The sequence below is a fragment of the Tiliqua scincoides genome, chromosome 2 (assembly GCF_035046505.1).
Source record: "Tiliqua scincoides isolate rTilSci1 chromosome 2, rTilSci1.hap2, whole genome shotgun sequence".
Taxonomy (NCBI): Eukaryota; Metazoa; Chordata; class Lepidosauria; order Squamata; family Scincidae; genus Tiliqua; species Tiliqua scincoides.
The window spans coordinates 194095568-194112116 of record NC_089822.1 but is presented as its reverse complement, the minus strand read 5'-3'; the positions used below and the strand labels follow the sequence as shown (position 1 = coordinate 194112116).

Below are 16549 nucleotides of genomic sequence, written 5' to 3'. Positions count from 1 at the left end.
TTTATCCTTCCCATGCATAATTTTGTATGTCTCAATCATGTCCCCCCTCAGGCGCCTCTTTTCTAGGCTGAAGAGGCCCAACGGCCGTAGCCTTTCCTCATAAGAAAGGTGCCCCAGTAATCATCTTAGTCACTCTCTTTTGCACCTTTTCCATTTCCACTATGTCTTTTTTGAGATGCAGCGACCAGAACCTGGACACAATACTCCAGGTGTGGCCTTACCATCGATTTGTACAACGGCATTATAATATTAGCCGTTTTGTTCTCAATACCTTTTCTAATGATCCGAAGAATAGAATTGGCCTTCTTTACTGCCGCCGCACATTGGGTCGACACTTTCATCGACCTGTCCACCACCACCCCAAGATCTCTCTCCTGATCACAGACAGCTCAGAACCTCAGACCCATCAGCCTATATCTAAAGTTTTGATTTTTTGCCCCAGTGTGCATGACTTTACACTTACTGACATTGAAGCGCATCTGCTATTTTGTTGCCCATTCTGCCAGTCTGGAGAGATCCTTCTGGCGCTCCTCACAATCACTTCTGGTCTTCACCACTCGGAAAAGTTTGGTGTCGTCCACAAACTTTGCAACCTCACTGCTCAACCCCGTCTCCAGGTCATTTATGAAGAGGGAAAGGGAAAGACATTGGAAGAACTAAATTTGGGTCGTCATGGTGGTGCTGACAACTCACTCCATAGAGAGGGGATATGTGAAGGAGATTATCCAATAGGAGAATTCATAGTACTGAACTGTGCTAAAGAATAATGATTTAAGATCAAGACAAGAATTAACTACCCATCTCACCAATCAGTGGCCTTCCCCAGGAGCTCTGGATATTAATGCTGTTGCCTTGGATACGCAACTTTATGGAAAGCAAAATAAGTAATGGGATGAAAAGAGCTTTCACAGCCTGGATCAACTATCTGCAGATGTTAGCCTGTCTCAGACATCTTTGGATCCAAGTCATTCACATGATGGTGGTGGAAAGCAGGATGTGTTAAACTTACTTAGTGAAGGTAAAGAAGATACTCCTTCATTACTTGGCCTGTGTGGTTCTCTGACTTCAGTAGTAACTTAAAAAATCTCTCACAAATTTGAAATCAAGTGAGTATCTTGCAAGTCCTACAACAGAGATGACAAGTCCTGGACTGACTCCTTTTTGAGCTGAATTATACAGAGAAGATGACCCTTGTGTTCAAATTCACTTGGCATTCCAGAATTGATCTACTGAGACTCTTAAAGGGCAAGTTAAAAAATGCTACTTTGTCCTTTTTAGCAACACCTAAAACCCAGAGACTTGCAGTTGCTTGGGGGAGGAAGATTGTCATTACACTTGTACAATATTCGTAATTTTCAGACAATTGTTGAATTAAGTTACAGATAACTTAAGAAAAAATGTAATCCTTTTAACAGCCAAAATCTGTCTTCTCCGCAAGAGTTGTTCATCTCCAGCTCAGAATATTTTACTGCACTTGTTTAGATATGCTAATCTTTGCAAAGATTACTTATCTTGGCAAAATTTAAGTTTAAAAATAGCCTTCAAATTTTTTGTAAATAGCAAAATACTTGATTTGTATTCTATTATGATGGATTTTTAAAATCAAACTAGAATAATAACCATTTGAATTTGCATTCTACTACATATCTAGTTTTCGTTTCCCTAGGTTACAAATTACTGTCCAGGTACATCTGAGTTACCCACATATTTGGCATCCTGACATACTGAATCAGTTGCAACATATAAAAGGAAAACATTTTGAGATGGCATCTAAATGGCTAAACTAATGGTACAACTTAACAAAAGTAGGGGAGATTTGTAGAGGAAGGTATTGTGACTGTGGTAGTCCCTTTAAAAATTTACCCTCCAAAAATCATAAGTCTTTCTTCTAAACTTTTTTGTTTAATAACTCTGAATAGAACTACTTGCTCTTGTTATTTCCTGTGTCATAAAATTTTTAAATCTGTAAAGTTTTTCAGTGAACATTACTTGATTTGAAGCTGATCTAAACCATGTTAGCCACAGGTTTATCAGCTAAGGCTTTACAGCAGGGGTGCTTAATAGGTGGATCGCGATCTACTGGTAGATCGCGAGGCAAAATGAGTAGATCGCGGAGTGCCGACCCCCCCTTCAGGTGCCTCTGGGAGGAAACGCCGGGAGTAAGGCCCATTGTACTCAATGGGGCTTACTCCCAGGTAAGTGTGGCTAGGATTGCAGCCTCACAGCCTAATCCTAGGCATGTCTACTCAGGAGTAAGTCCTGTTATACTCAGTGGGGCTCAAGATACACCAACATACATTGTACACATAAATGTTATATGTTATGATGGCGCGAACATTGTAAAAAATACTCTGGTAGATCTCCGGGCCTTGCTGGGTTTCAAAGTAGCTCTCGAGCCAAAAAAGTGTGAGCACCCCTGCTTTACAGATTAATTTGTGAAGTGCAAACCTTTTTACTGTGCAGTGAATTGTTTAAGCATTACTAGGAATGGTTACATGTATAATCACAGACAACTTTATAAAAGCAGGGATACACATAGGGCCCCTGAATTTGATGATTATTGTGCCAAAGAAATTCCATACATTGTTTACTACGTGCAGCCATGTAAGTGCGAATCTGTATTTATTGCTTATTTTTAGACTGTCCATTTGATCATTTATTTTGTCAAACAGATGTGCCTCTTGTAAGATTTGATGTAATCTTTGATTTGGATGAGGTGGAAGCAAAAATGGCAACCTGTTCTTTCCCCGTTCCTGTGAAGAAAATTCCTGTTCACTGTATTACATATGCGCAGGCTAAATTTTGAAATAAAATGAGACAACAGTTTTTCTCGTGTACAGCCAGAAGTTGTACACTGGCTACCTGATAAAGTAATTTAATGCATGTAAATGATCACCTATGAAATACGTACTTTAAGAAAATGAAGGGAAAAAATGGAAGTTTTTGATTAAGTTTCCAAAGATATATAATATTTGCAGGTTTATATTTGAATATTTAAACTTTTCCCTTGGGCCAGTATATACTGATATGGAAACTATAATTAGTCACACCAGTTAATGACTGGTTGAAGAAGCTGGGATAAAAATCTTTAGACAACTAAATCTTTTTGGGCATGCATGAAAGCAGTTTAGTCAATATTTGTGCATGAAAAGTTTACCATGTCATGATTCTGAAGTCTTGCCAAGCTTTCAGAATTAATTTTCAAAAACCAAAATTGTATATATTTGTTGCCCTGCTGTATCAAATGTTGCATGTGTATTAAACATTTTGTACCATTAAAAAAAAAAATGTGTAAAGAGCTAATGTGGTGTAGTGGCTGAAGATGGGAGTACACATTACAGGGAAACCCAATGCCACGTTTCCTATGCTGTCCCCACAAGAACGTAAGAACAGCCCCACTGGATCAGGCCAATCTAGTCCAGCTTCCTGTATCTCACAGTGGCCCACCAAATGCCCCAGGAAGTACACAAGACAACAGACACAACCTGGATCCTGGTGCCCTCCCCTGCATCTGGCAACCAGAGGCAGCCTGTCTCTAAAACCAAGAGCTTGCATATACCTACTATGACTTGTAACCTGTAATGAACTTTTCCTCCAGAAATGTGTCCAATCCCCTCTTAAAGGCATCCAGACAAGATGCCATCACTACTTCCTGTGGCAATGAGTTACACAGACTAATTACACGCTGGGTAAAGAAATATTTTCTTCTGTCTGTCCTAACTCTCCCAACCAGGAAAGGACCCTTAGGGGAGTATGGACTGGTGGGTGGTTCTACTTAACCCTTCTTCTGACTGATTTTCCTCTGCAAATCTCAGGTGGTTTATCCCCAGCTGAGAACTGAAACTAGAAACGGCCTTGACTAGGAGGAAAAACTGCTAGGCGGCATTTACAAGCAAGAATCAGGTGTAGCATCCCTCTCTCTTGTTAAAACCCCTCTACCTGCCCTGCTTTCCCATTATTTTTGGGTTAGGAGGACTTTAATTAGAACTGGAACTAGAAAACAGCTTTGTCATTTCTGGCCAGTATTAGGGAATGTTCCACCTGGACCCACACTGAGGCTGCAATCTATGCCTGCTTACCTGACATTTGCTTCCAAATAGATGTGCATAGGATGTACTAACTCAACTGTTGTATCATTTCTTTTGAAGAATGAATTGTGTTTCTGTTTGTGTCTCCTGCACAGAAACAACTCAAAGCTCAGCATGAAAGAGGACAAACATTCTGTGAACTGAAAGCCTTGAAAACAGATAATGGTAAATGAGGCTAAACCATTTTGAATATCTCCATTTTAAAAGCCTTTTGATGTTAGGCTGGTAGCTCTTGGAGAGAGGAACTTCTCAGTGGTGGGGTGGAACATCTCTTTTCATGAGTTTAGCTCTCCCCTTTGCTGTTCTCTCAGGCACCTCTTGACTCTAAATTTGTGTTGCTTTTTATCAGCTTCTGAGTTTTTGTATTTATTTTTTTAAGGGCTTTATTATTATTATTATTATTATTATTATTATTATTATTATTATTATTAACAGTATTTATATACCGCTTTTCAACTGAAGTTCACAAAGCGGTTTACAGAGAAAAATCAAATAACTAAATGGCTCCCTGTCCCAAAAGGGCTCACAATCTAAAAAGATGAAAAGGAATACCAGCAGACAGCCACTAGCCACTTTATTGTTTTAAATATGTATTTCTCACTAACTTGAAACATTGATGAGAAGGCAGAATAGAAATCCTCAATAACTAAAGCAAAAGTATGGAGAAGAGTAACTGTAGAAAGGTAATTGTGTATTTACATGCATAAGAAGGAGCTTGAGAATTCTGGCTATGCCATACTCTGGTGCAGGGGTGCCCAAACCCCGGCCCTGGGGCCATTTGCAGCCCTTGAGGACTCCCAATCTGGCCCTCAGGGAGCCCCTGGTCTCCAATGAGCCCCTGGCCCTCCAGAGACTTGCTGGAGCCCACACTGGCCTGATGCAACTGCTCTCACTGTGATGGCCAACTGTTTGACCTCTTGCGTAAGCTGTAGGACAAGGGCTCCCTTCACTGCTTGCTGTTCACATCTGTGATGCAGCAGTGAAAGCAAAGGAAAGACTGGCCTTGCTTTGTGCAAGGCCTTTTATAGGCCTTGAGCTATTGCAAGACCTTTGTTCATTCATATAAGTTCCATCTCTAATATATTCATTTATGTAAATTTATTCAAATTTGAAGAGTAAATTAATTCTTTTTTTCTCGGCCCCCAACACACTGTTAGAGAGTTGATGCGGCCCTCCTGCCAAAAAGTTTGGACACCCTTGCTCTGGTGGATAGAGGCCCCTTGAGCCAAATACTTGAACTGCATTGGTAAGGCTTATCCTGCCAAAACATAGATGGATAATTAGCATGAGAAATTGTGATTCAAATCAGTATGACCTGGAGGAAAAGAATCAACCAGTCCTAAGGAAAGCCTTCTATGTACATTTTCAAACAATGACTTTGTTCTTCTCCCTCCTTGAACAATACATAGCCAATACAGCCCATTCCCATGAGGAACCAGAGAAGGCAGAGCAGCAGGAGAAGCAGAGAAATGAAATCACAAGACTCCTGCAACAGCACCAGGAGGAGAAAGAGTATCTGAAGGAGGCTCACCAAGTGGAGACCAAGAGACTTAGCCAAGACATTAAAATCCAGGTTGGAGCTGTGATGATCAGTATTGCTCTTATATTTGCCTCACCATGTCTCACTGGTTTTCAGTTACATTCTGCTAGCCTGCTGGTACTCATCAGTATTGTATTGGCTCAGAGTTGCAGAAGATAGTACTGTACTGCAGTGTTTCCCAAACTGTGAGCCATGGCTCCCTGGGGAACTGTGAAAATCAGTCAGGGGAGCTGCAGAATCCTTGCAAATAAACTGCCACCCTATACAATGTATAGGATTGTAGCCCTAATGGGGAGCTGGGGCCAATGGTCCAGTAGATCAAGGAGCCCCATTCAAAAAAGTATGGGAACCACTGTTGTACTGTATAGCGGTTGTTGTTGGCAACAACTCGAGAGACTCGAGAGACTATGGTATCGCGCTCTGAAAGGTGGTTTTGGAACATCGTCTAGTGTGGCTGAAAAGGCCAATTCGGGAGTGACAATCCCTTCCACACCGGGAGCAAGTGCAGTCTGTCCCTGGTCTGTCTCCCTGGCTGTGGGCCTTCCTTCTTTGCCTCTTAGCCTCAGACTGTTGGCCAAGTGTCTCTTCAAACTGGAAAAGGCCATGCTGCACAGCCTGCCTCCAAGCGGACCGCTCAGAGGCCAGGGTTTCCCACTTGTTGAGGTCCACTCCTAAGGCCTTCAGATCCCTCTTGCAGATGTCCTTGTATCGCAGCTGTGGTCTACCTGTAGGGCGCTTTCCTTGCACGAGTTCTCCATAGAGGAGATCCTTTGGGATCCGCCCATCATCCATTCTCACGATATGACCGAGCCAACGCAGGCGTCTCTGTTTCAGCAGTGCATACATGCTAGGGATTCCAGCACGTTCCAGGACTGTGTTGTTTGGAACTTTGTCCTGCCAGGTGATGCCGAGAATGCGTGGCATTCCACTGGCAGCGCATGTGGAAAGCGTTCAGTTTCCTCTCCTGTTGTGAACGAAGAGTCCATGACTCGCTGCAGTACAGAAGTGTACTCAGGACGAAAGCTCTGTAGACCTGTATCCTGATACTTACCTAATACTCTTTAGGAACACTACACACCATCAGGCCATTTGTATATCACATTTTTTGTGTCTCCAAAAGGCAGGTGTGTTCTGAGTGACATTTGGGGGGGGCGGGTCTTCCACCCACTACTTCTTGCATGCAGTTTTATACATTTGAGAGTGACTGTTTTTTCCCCATTTTTATTTCTCCCTGTATGTTCACATTGGAGAAAAGACTTGTTGGCTTCACCAGTGCAGATTTCCTTTACTGCCACCCTTCCCTGTTTTGCAGTGTTTGGCAACATTTGATGTACATGTCCTTGAATGTCTCCCCTTTGCTGTCCGGAAAAATGGATATGTTCAAAGGGTCACCCCCACCCCTTCTCCATCACATTGGACAAGTGGGTGCTTCTCCTCTCTGAGCTCCTAACAAATGAGTCACTCAGACTAACAGAGATCAAACGTTCTCCTCCCCCAACTTACTGTGGGCTGCGAAATATTTAACTTTGTTTTGATGTTATCAAGGAACCTGACAGGAGTAGTAGTACCCACTTGGTCACTCTATTCCACCCCTTGACCTAATAGAGGGGTTTGACTGCCCATTCACTCCTATCGCTTATGAATCCTGGAAGGGGGCTAGCTGTCCCAGACAGAAAGAGAAGGCTGAATGCTCATCCAGCACATGGCTATCTCAGAATGGTGTTTTGCAAACAAAGTCTGCCTGCAAGAGGATGCCTTGCAGTTTTTAGTTGCTGAATTTCACAGGGGTGAAGAGTGAAGGCTTTTAGGGACTTAAAAATATTCAAAAATACAGAAAAATAGGCAAAAAATAGAGGGAAAGACTGGAGATTCATCATATGCTGCTCACTCACTCTTCAGCAGGAAGATGATCAAAGAGCCAAGAGCAGGAAGAGGATCAAAGAGCCAACTGAACAGGATGGAGCAATGGGATGGAGGGAGTGGCAGATAGGTCTGGGGTGTGGCATACCTCTCATCAGTTCACTACTTCCCCCCAACTTGATGCTGTATGTGAACTGTTTAACCCCATTGTGAGCAGGCTGACCCTGCCTGCAGAGGATCCAAGCAATTGTGCCAGTGTTGTTTGTCTGCTATTTGAATCACAGCATCAAAAGACAACTTAGTCCCAGACCCTGCTGCAAGTTAGATCTCTTCCTGCATATACCAGCACACCCTGTGTCTGCTACAGTACACTTTGTGCAGTACACTTTGTGCAATGTGTGTCAGTCGGAATTGGAGATTAGCTCCACCACAGAAAAGCACCTGGAGAAAAAAATAGGTTGACTGCCTCACCAATATGGGGTGTGGCAGCTATTCTTTGTCTCAGTTGTGGTTATGGAGCCAACACACAGCTTTGATGCATGCATCCAGAGACAGAAATGAGTGAGTAAAATAAAGAATTGCTCTGTGCTGTTAAATTTTACTCATATTCATGCATTCAGTTATTATGTTGAAATTCATGCCGAAGTAGACCATAGCTCTAATAAAGGTCACCATTACCTGGAGCCAGATATTGCAATCTTGATAGTGCATACAGAATTTTGATAAGCCTCAGTGCATATATTTGGAAGTGCGATTTCTTTTCTTAAGTTATTAAAAAATAGTCATCTCTTTCTGACATTTAAATAACCTTCTAGGTTGCAGGAAATGGCATGTTTCAATTGTTAACAGTTGAAAGGTTGTCTTTATAGGGAGAGAGAATTGTGCCAGGATATAATTGGTCATATTTTGAACGCTTTTGTTGTATCTGTTCCTTTGGGTGTTACGTTTGGCCAAAACAAGAGTAAATTATATTGAATGCAATGGGAGTGACTTGTTTCTAAGTGAACAATACACAGAAACTTAAGAACATAAGAACATAAGAACAGCCCCACTGGATCAGGCCATAGGCCCATCTAGTCCAGCTTCCTGTATCTCACAGCGGCCCACCAAATGCCCCAGGGAGCACACCAGATAACAAGAGACCTCATCCTGGTGCTCTCCCCTACATCTGGCATTCTGACTTAACCCATTCCTAAAATCAGGAGGTTGCGCATACACATCATGGCTTGTACCCCATAATGGATTTTTCCTCCAGAAACTCGTCCAATCCCCTTTTAAAGGCGTCTAGGCTAGACGCCAGCACCACATCCTGTGGCAAGGAGTTCCACAGACCGACCACACGCTGAGTAAAGAAATATTTTCTTTTGTCTGTCCTAACCCGCCCAACACTCAATTTTAGTGGATGTCCCCTGGTTCTGGTATTATGTGAGAGTGTAAAGAGCATCTCCCTATCCACTCTGTCCATCCCCTGCATAATTTTGTATGTCTCAATCATGTCCCCCCTCAAGCGTCTCTTTTCTAGGCTGAAGAGGCCCAAACGCCGTAGCCTTTCCTCATAAGGAAGGTGCCCCAGCCCCGTAATCATCTTAGTCGCTCTCTTTTGCACCTTTTCCATTTCCACTATGTCTTTTTTGAGATGTGGCGACCAGAACTGGACACAATACTCCAGGTGTGGCCTTACCATCGATTTGTACAACGGCATTATAATACTAACCGTTTTGTTCTCAATACCCTTCCTAATGATCCCAAGCATAGAATTGGCCTTCTTCACTGCCGCTGCACATTGGGTCGACACTTTCATCGACCTGTCCACCACCACCCCAAGATCTCTCTCCTGATCTGTCACAGACAGCTCAGAACCCATCAGCCTATATCTAAAGTTTTGATTTTTTGCCCCAATGTGCATGACTTTACACTTACTGACATTGAAGCGCATCTGCCATTTTGCTGCCCATTCTGCCAGTCTGGAGAGATCCTTCTGGAGCTCCTCACAATCACTTCTGGTCTTTACCACTCGGAAAAGTTTGGTGTTGTCTGCAAACTTAGCCACTTCACTGCTCAACCCTGTCTCCAGGTCATTTATGAAGAGGTTGAAAAGCACCGGTCCCAGGACAGATCCTTGGGGCACACCGCTTTTCACCTCTCTCCATTGTGAAAATTGCCCATTGACACCCACTCTCTGCTTCCTGGCCTCCAACCAGTTCTCAATCCACGAGAGGACCTGTCCTCTAATTCCCTGACTGTGGAGTTTTTTCAGTAGCCTTTGGTGAGGGACCGTGTCAAACGCCTTCTGAAAGTCCAGATATATAATGTCCACGGGTTCTCCCGCATCCACATGCCTGTTGACTTTTTCAAAGAATTCTATAAGGTTTGTGAGGCAAGACTTACCCTTACAGAAGCCATGCTGACTCTCCCTCAGCAAGGCCTGTTCGTCTATGTGTTTTGAGATCCTATCTTTGATGAGGCATTCCACCATCTTACCCGGTATGGATGTTAGGCTGACCGGCCTATAGTTTCCCGGGTCCCCCCTCTTTCCCTTTTTAAAAATAGGCGTGACATTTGCTATCCTCCAATCTTCTGGCACCATGGCCGTTTTGAGGGACAAGTTGCATACCTTAGTCAAGAGATCTGCAACTTCATTCTTCAATTCCTTAATAACCCTTGGGTGTATGCCATCAGGGCCCGGTGACTTATTGATCTTTAATTTATCAATGAGGTCTGAAACATCTTCTCTTTTAACCTCTATCTGACTTAACTCCTTGGTTAGGAGGGGCCGTTCGGGCAGCGGTATCTGCCCGAGGTCTTCTGCCGTGAAGACAGATGCAAAGAACTCATTTAATTTCTCTGCCATCTCTAAGTCTCCTTTTATCTCCCCTTTCCCTCCCTCACCATCCAGAGGGCCAACCGCTTCTCTGGCGGGTTTCCTGCTTCTAACATATTTGAAGAAGCTTTTATTATTCCCCTTAATGTTGCTGGCCATGCGTTCCTCATAGTCTCGCTTGGCCTCCCGTATCACCTTCTTACATTTCTTTTGCCACAGTTTATGTTCCTTTTTATTCTCTTCATTAGGGCAAGACTTCCATTTACGGAAGGAAGCTTCCTTGCCCTTCACAGCCTCTCTAACTTGGCTGGTTAGCCATGCGGGCACCCTCCTGGATTTAGTGGAACCCTTCTTTCTTTGCGGTATACACCTCTGCTGGGCCTCTATTACTGTTGTTTTAAGCAGCCTCCATGCACTCTGGAGAGACTGGACTCTTTTTACCCTCCCTTTCAACCTCCTTCTAACCAGCCTCCTCATTTGAGGGAAGTCCGCCCGTCGGAAGTCAAGGGTTTTTGTTAGAGATTTGCCTGGTATTCTTCCCCCAACGTGCACGTCAAAACGGATCGCAGCATGATCACTGTTCCCCAATGGCTCAGTAACGTTTACATCTCTAACCAGGTCCTGCGTACCGCACAAAATTAAATCCAGAGTCACCTGTCCTCTGGTGGGCTCCGTGACTAGCTGATCCAAGCCACAGTCATTTAGCACGTCAAGAAATCCGGTTTCCTTATCGTGACCAGAACACAAATTGACCCAGTCAATATGAGGATAATTGAAGTCCCCCATGATTACAACCCTGTCCCTCCTTGTCACCTCCCTGATCTGTTTCCTCATTTCAAGGTCCCCATCAGATTTCTGGTCTGGAGGACGATAGCACGCCCCCAGTATTACATCGCTGCACAAGCCTGGTAATTTAACCCACAGAGATTCTACGGTGGAGTCGGACCCACCTTCAATCTCTACTTTGCTGGATTCTATCCCTTCCTTAACATAAAGGGCCACCCCACCTCCAACACGCCCCTGCCTGTCCCTCCTGTAGAGTTTATAGCCCGGGATTGCGGTATCCCACTGATTCTCCGCATTCCACCAGGTTTCCGTTATGCCCACTATGTCAATATTTTCCCTTGTCACCAGACATTCCAGTTCTCCCACCTTTGCTCGTAGACTTCGGGCATTCGCATAAAAGCATTATACACGGAATGCCCCAGGATGGGCTGCTTATTCGCTCCTTTGTCCCCGCATCCTCTCATTGTCCCAAACCGTCTATCACATCCCATCACCCTACCTTTCCCAATTTCTTCTCCTACCCTGCCTTTGTCTTGTTGTTCTCTAACCTCCCCATCCTCATCCCATAGGGATGAGGAGTCCCGAACCGGATGCCCCTCGGCTCCTGTCGGCCTTCCCCCAGGGATCAGTTTAAAAGCTGCTCTGCCACCTTTTTAATGTTATGCGCCAGCAGTCTGCTTCCATTCTGGTTCAAATGGAGCCCGTCCCTCTTGTACAGGCCCCGCTTGTCCCAAAACGTTCCCCAGTGCCTAACGAATCTAAACCCCTCCTCCCTACACCACCATCTCATCCACGCATTGAGACCCCTGATCTCCGCCTGCCTAGCTGGCCCTGCGCGTTGAACAGGTAGCACTTCAGAGAACGCTACCTTTGAGGTCCTGGCTTTCAGCTTCCTGCCTAAAAGCCTAAATTTGGCCTCCAGGACCTCCCAGCTACACTTGCCCACATCGTTGGTGCCGACATGCACCACAGCCGCTACCTCTCCCCCAGCACTGTCTACCAGCCTGTCTAGACGAGAAGTGATGTCCGCAACCTTCGCACCAGGCAGGCAAGTCACCATGCGGTCCTCACATCCGTCGCAAACCCCCCTCTCTATGTTTCTAATAATCGAATCCCCCACTACAAGAAGCCCACGACCCCCCTCCCGCCGAGGAGTATCCTGAGTGCGCTCGGATACGGGCCCATCCCCTGGAGAAGGGATCCCCCCTAGGGGATTGTTTCCGTCCTCTCCAGGATGACGTCCTCCAGTCCCGAGACTTCCCACCCGGGCAGCCGAGGAGCTGCACGCCTGAGGTTGGGACGAAGCCTGATCGTCCCCAGAAGTCTCCCCACGGTCCTCCTCTGGCTGCCTGCGCTTCTCCAGGTCGGCCACCAAGGCTTCAAGGGAGCGGACGCGTTCCCTGAGAGCCTGGAGCTCCTTGCATCGAGGACACACCCATGACTTATGCCCCAGAGGCATATAATCATACATGTGGCACTCGATGCAGAACACTGGATAGCCCCCACCCTGCTGCTGGCTGTCTGACTGCATAGCTTTTTTGTTGTTGTTGTTGTTGTTTTATTTAGGGGTACTTTTAAAAACCGTACACTGGATAGCAGCCCTCTTCTCAAGGGAAGAGGAAGGGCAGCGTATGGGGCCCTGGCCTCCTCGCCCTGCTGCTGAACTCGCCCAGATGCTAAACTCTTGTGCCTTACCTGGCACTTAGTTCCCCAGGCACTGGGTTCCCAGAGGCCACACGCGTCTGCAGAGAGCCTCACGCGATGGCCTGCCTAGCTTTATACTCCTGGCTGGCTCCTCCCCCCTCCTTCCTTCCTGATTGAAAGGGGGCTGGCCTTCCCAGGTGAGTTTACAAAAGCTCAGGAAGGCAAATGGCTGCTGATGGGCGTGACCTACTCTGCAGGCTCCTGAATGGACTGCTTGGATTAGCCTAATGGGGCTCTTAATGGGTTGGGAACTGGCCCTTCCTAGGTCCTTTCCCTCCTAGTTCTGTTCTCTTAGGCTGGACTGTTTTTGTAACCTCAAGCTAGTTTTTATTTGGGTTTGTTTAATTATTTATTGCTCTCTAGATCCTGTGTCCCACTTTACTGACCTGTTTAGGTTATGTTCTAACTTAGATTAGGTTTAACCTGGGTTAAGTATAGGTTTAATTTAAACAAGTAGAAAAAACCTGCTTTCCACTTTATCCTCCTCCCTTCCTTCGATTAAGTGCTACCTTAGGCACAGCTAACTTTCAACTTTGATTTAAATGCCTGACCCTTGGGCTCTTACTCACGAGTAAGACTCTGCTCTTACTCACGAGTAGGACTCTGCTCCTGCTCAGAGTAGCCCTATGTACCTCCCTTAGGTGCTAACTTTCAATTTTGATTTAAGGCTGCTTTAAAGGTAAGGTTAAGGTTAGAAGACAGGGAGTTAGAAAGACAAAGCGTTAGAATGAGTACACTTACCTCCTCCTCCTGCTGCTCCTCCTCCTCTCCTTCTCCAAAACTCAGAGGTCTCCTTGCCTTCTCCTCGCCCAGATGCTAAACTCTTGTGCCTTACCTGGCACTTAGTTCCCCAGGCACTTGGTTCCCAGAGGCCACACGCGTCTGCAGAGTGTAGACTTGACTGTAAATACTGCGAACTTGACTGTAAATACTGTATAGTTTGACATCATTCAGTTTCAGACAATAGGAGTGTGATGGACAAAGTGTATAACGCCTCAGTCAGTTCTGAAAAGGAGCTAGTTACTTTCAGGAGATTTTGTAGTTCTACCTACTTGTCGGAGGGTTGACAGTAACGTATACAATGAGGATCACACTAGTCTTTAAAAATGTATTTGGTTTACTTAAGTTAAATTCAAGATCTAATTGTGTTCCTTCTAGGCTGACTGATTGCCTGTGTGAGTGTGGTGACCCTTATGGAAGAATTCACAGCCCATTTAAAGAAACAAGGCACTATTTTTAGAATCTGTTGTTCAAGTTCTGACTTCCTCTTCACCAGTGACCTGTACAATGGAGCATATCAGTTATAAAAGAGACATAAGCACAAACTTAGAATTTCCTCCCCAAACACCTACAGCAGCGGTTCTCAAACTCTCTGGGAGAGTTTGAGTCACAATAAGTCTTGGTGGGGGTGGGGGGAGGTGGTTACACCATCCCTAGGATTGCCTCACTAAGGGGGGGGTGCAGGGACTGGCATGCACTTACCAGTCCCTGCAGCAGCCTCCTGGGAGGTGTGGGGAGCCCTGCATGACCCTCTGCAAGGCTTCTTGGCCTCCAGAAACTGAAAGCAAAGCAATCACGCCATGCTTATGCAAAACCGGAAGTGGAGCTCTGCTTTCACTTTTAGAAGGCTGGGGTGCCATATGGAGGGTCATGCACGGCTCCTCGCACCCCCAGGAGGCTGCAGCAGGGACTGGTAAGTGCATGCCAGTCCCTGCACCCATCTTAGTGATGTGATCCTGGGGATTGTGTTACTGCCTCCCCCCTGCCCCCACTCCTTAAGGGGGCAGAGACCAGGGCCCTCAGGCTGGAGTTTTGCGATGCCCTGGTTTGAGAAGGTCTGACCTACAGTTTAACTCTGTTCACCTGTCACATGTTGCTCCTAGGCTTGTAAAGCTGTGTGTATCTAGGACCTTTAATAGGGTTTGGCACCTGAATCATGCAGTTTCAGATCATATAGAAGTCCCAATGTGCATACAGCTGTATATGCAAGGGGCACTTCTGTTATCTGCTGAATGCATGGAAATTGAGAGAGGCAGCTGGCACAGTAATCATGGGGATAACAGAATTGGAACCAGTGTGCTACCAGCTGCCATCAATGGCTACTAGTCATAATTGATGCGTGCAACCTCTGGTTCAGAGGTAATATTGCCTCTGAGTACCAGTTTCTTGGGAACAACAGCAACTCCTCCTGTTCTCTTCCTCCGATTCATGAGATTCCCAGAGGTTGGCCCCTGTGTGGGGGGGGGGGGAGGACATGTTGAACTAGATAGATCTCTGGGCTGGTCCAATCGGACACTTCTCATGTTTCTTCCTCCTTGTAGTTGCTGAGTGCAGGAAGAAGGCCTGAAAAACTGTATGTCTATGGGGTTCAAACTTGTCCCTGGAATTCCTCCGAAGGTTATTAGGAATTCCTTAATGGGGACATGTTTCCCTGAAACAGTTTGTGCATAGTCTTTCCCAGAAATTCACAGATGCAGGAGAGTGTTGGATGTGTTCTAAGATGCAGTCTCAATTTGTGCAGGGCAAAAGAGGCCCCTGAGGCCTGGCAAAAAACAAGCCCTTAAGGACGTATTTATACATTCACATGACACTAAAAGTGTCTCTGAGCCTCTGGTCAGTGGCGTCACTGTGGTTCACGTCACCTGGTGCGGGATGCCAGCACGTCACCCCCCATGCAGTGGGTGGGACAACACCCCAGGTGGTGGGCGTGGTGATGTACCATCACTCTGCCCCCGCTGGTTTTTTGGCTGTACCTTTTGATAGAACAAAGATAGAACACATTCTGCATGAAATTACACATTGATTGATATATAACATGTTGGTATTATTCCTCCAAATTATGATTTTAGTTATTTTGGTTACTAGTGGTGCCACACCCCCCCCCAACAGGGTGTTAACCTACTAACACCTTTTTGCAGCAGTTCTCAAACCTTTAGCACTGGGAATGGAATTGCATTGCATTCCACCGGAAATTCCACATCCAATGGTATATAATATGATGGGGTTACTCCTAACCACCGCGATTTTAGCGCGTCACCCTCCCATGTGCGTCACTTCCCCATGCACGTCACCCGGTGCGACCCGCACCCCCCTAGCGACGCCACTGCCTCTGGTATGCTGAGTTTAGAATGTGTCTGTGGGCGGGTGGACATGTATGTAAGGGCCTGTGAATGTTAGAAGAAACATGTACACAGAGAGATCCAGAGAGAGATATATATAATTGTACACAGAGAGATACACAGAGAGATAAAATTTCAATATCCTTTCTAGCGAAAGCTGATTTTTATGTTTGCGTTAACAGTTGTGGAAAATGCCAGAAGTGTTTTTAGCAAGATATGAAAGTCCCTTCCTCACAGAACAATCTGATTTTAAGACTGCAATCCTATGCATACTTGCTTGGGAGTAAGCCCACTGAATTAAATGGGACTTACTTCTGAGTAGGCATGCTTAAAGGTGGGCTGTTAGCCAATTAACAGTGCAGGTCTAGGTCCTTTATAAAAACGTTGAACAGCATGGAGCTCTATCTTGATGCAGTGCTACAGTCTAAGTATGCTATATCCCACGGCACTCCCATGATCAACTAGATTAGTCACCCTATCAAAAAAGGAGATAAGATTATTCTAGTATGACTTGCTTTTGACAAGCCCGTGCTGGCTCCTGGCAAGCACTCTATTATTGCCTAAGTGCTCACAAACATCAATACCAAACAAACGTAATAATCTGTTCTAGGATCTTTCCTGTCTGTAGTTT

General features: G+C 45.4%; 1 protein-coding gene across 2 annotated transcripts in view; it reads left to right on the top strand.

Annotated features, from left to right (window-relative positions):
* Positions 1 to 16549, top strand: part of CCDC69 (coiled-coil domain containing 69) — a 47866-nt gene that overhangs the window by 18198 nt on the left and 13119 nt on the right. For both annotated transcript variants that reach the window (XM_066615131.1, XM_066615132.1), the window contains exons 2-3: positions 4184 to 4253; positions 5498 to 5661. In XM_066615131.1, the coding sequence (XP_066471228.1) occupies positions 4184 to 4253; positions 5498 to 5661 (234 nt within the window). The remainder of the gene's footprint in view (positions 1 to 4183; positions 4254 to 5497; positions 5662 to 16549) is intronic.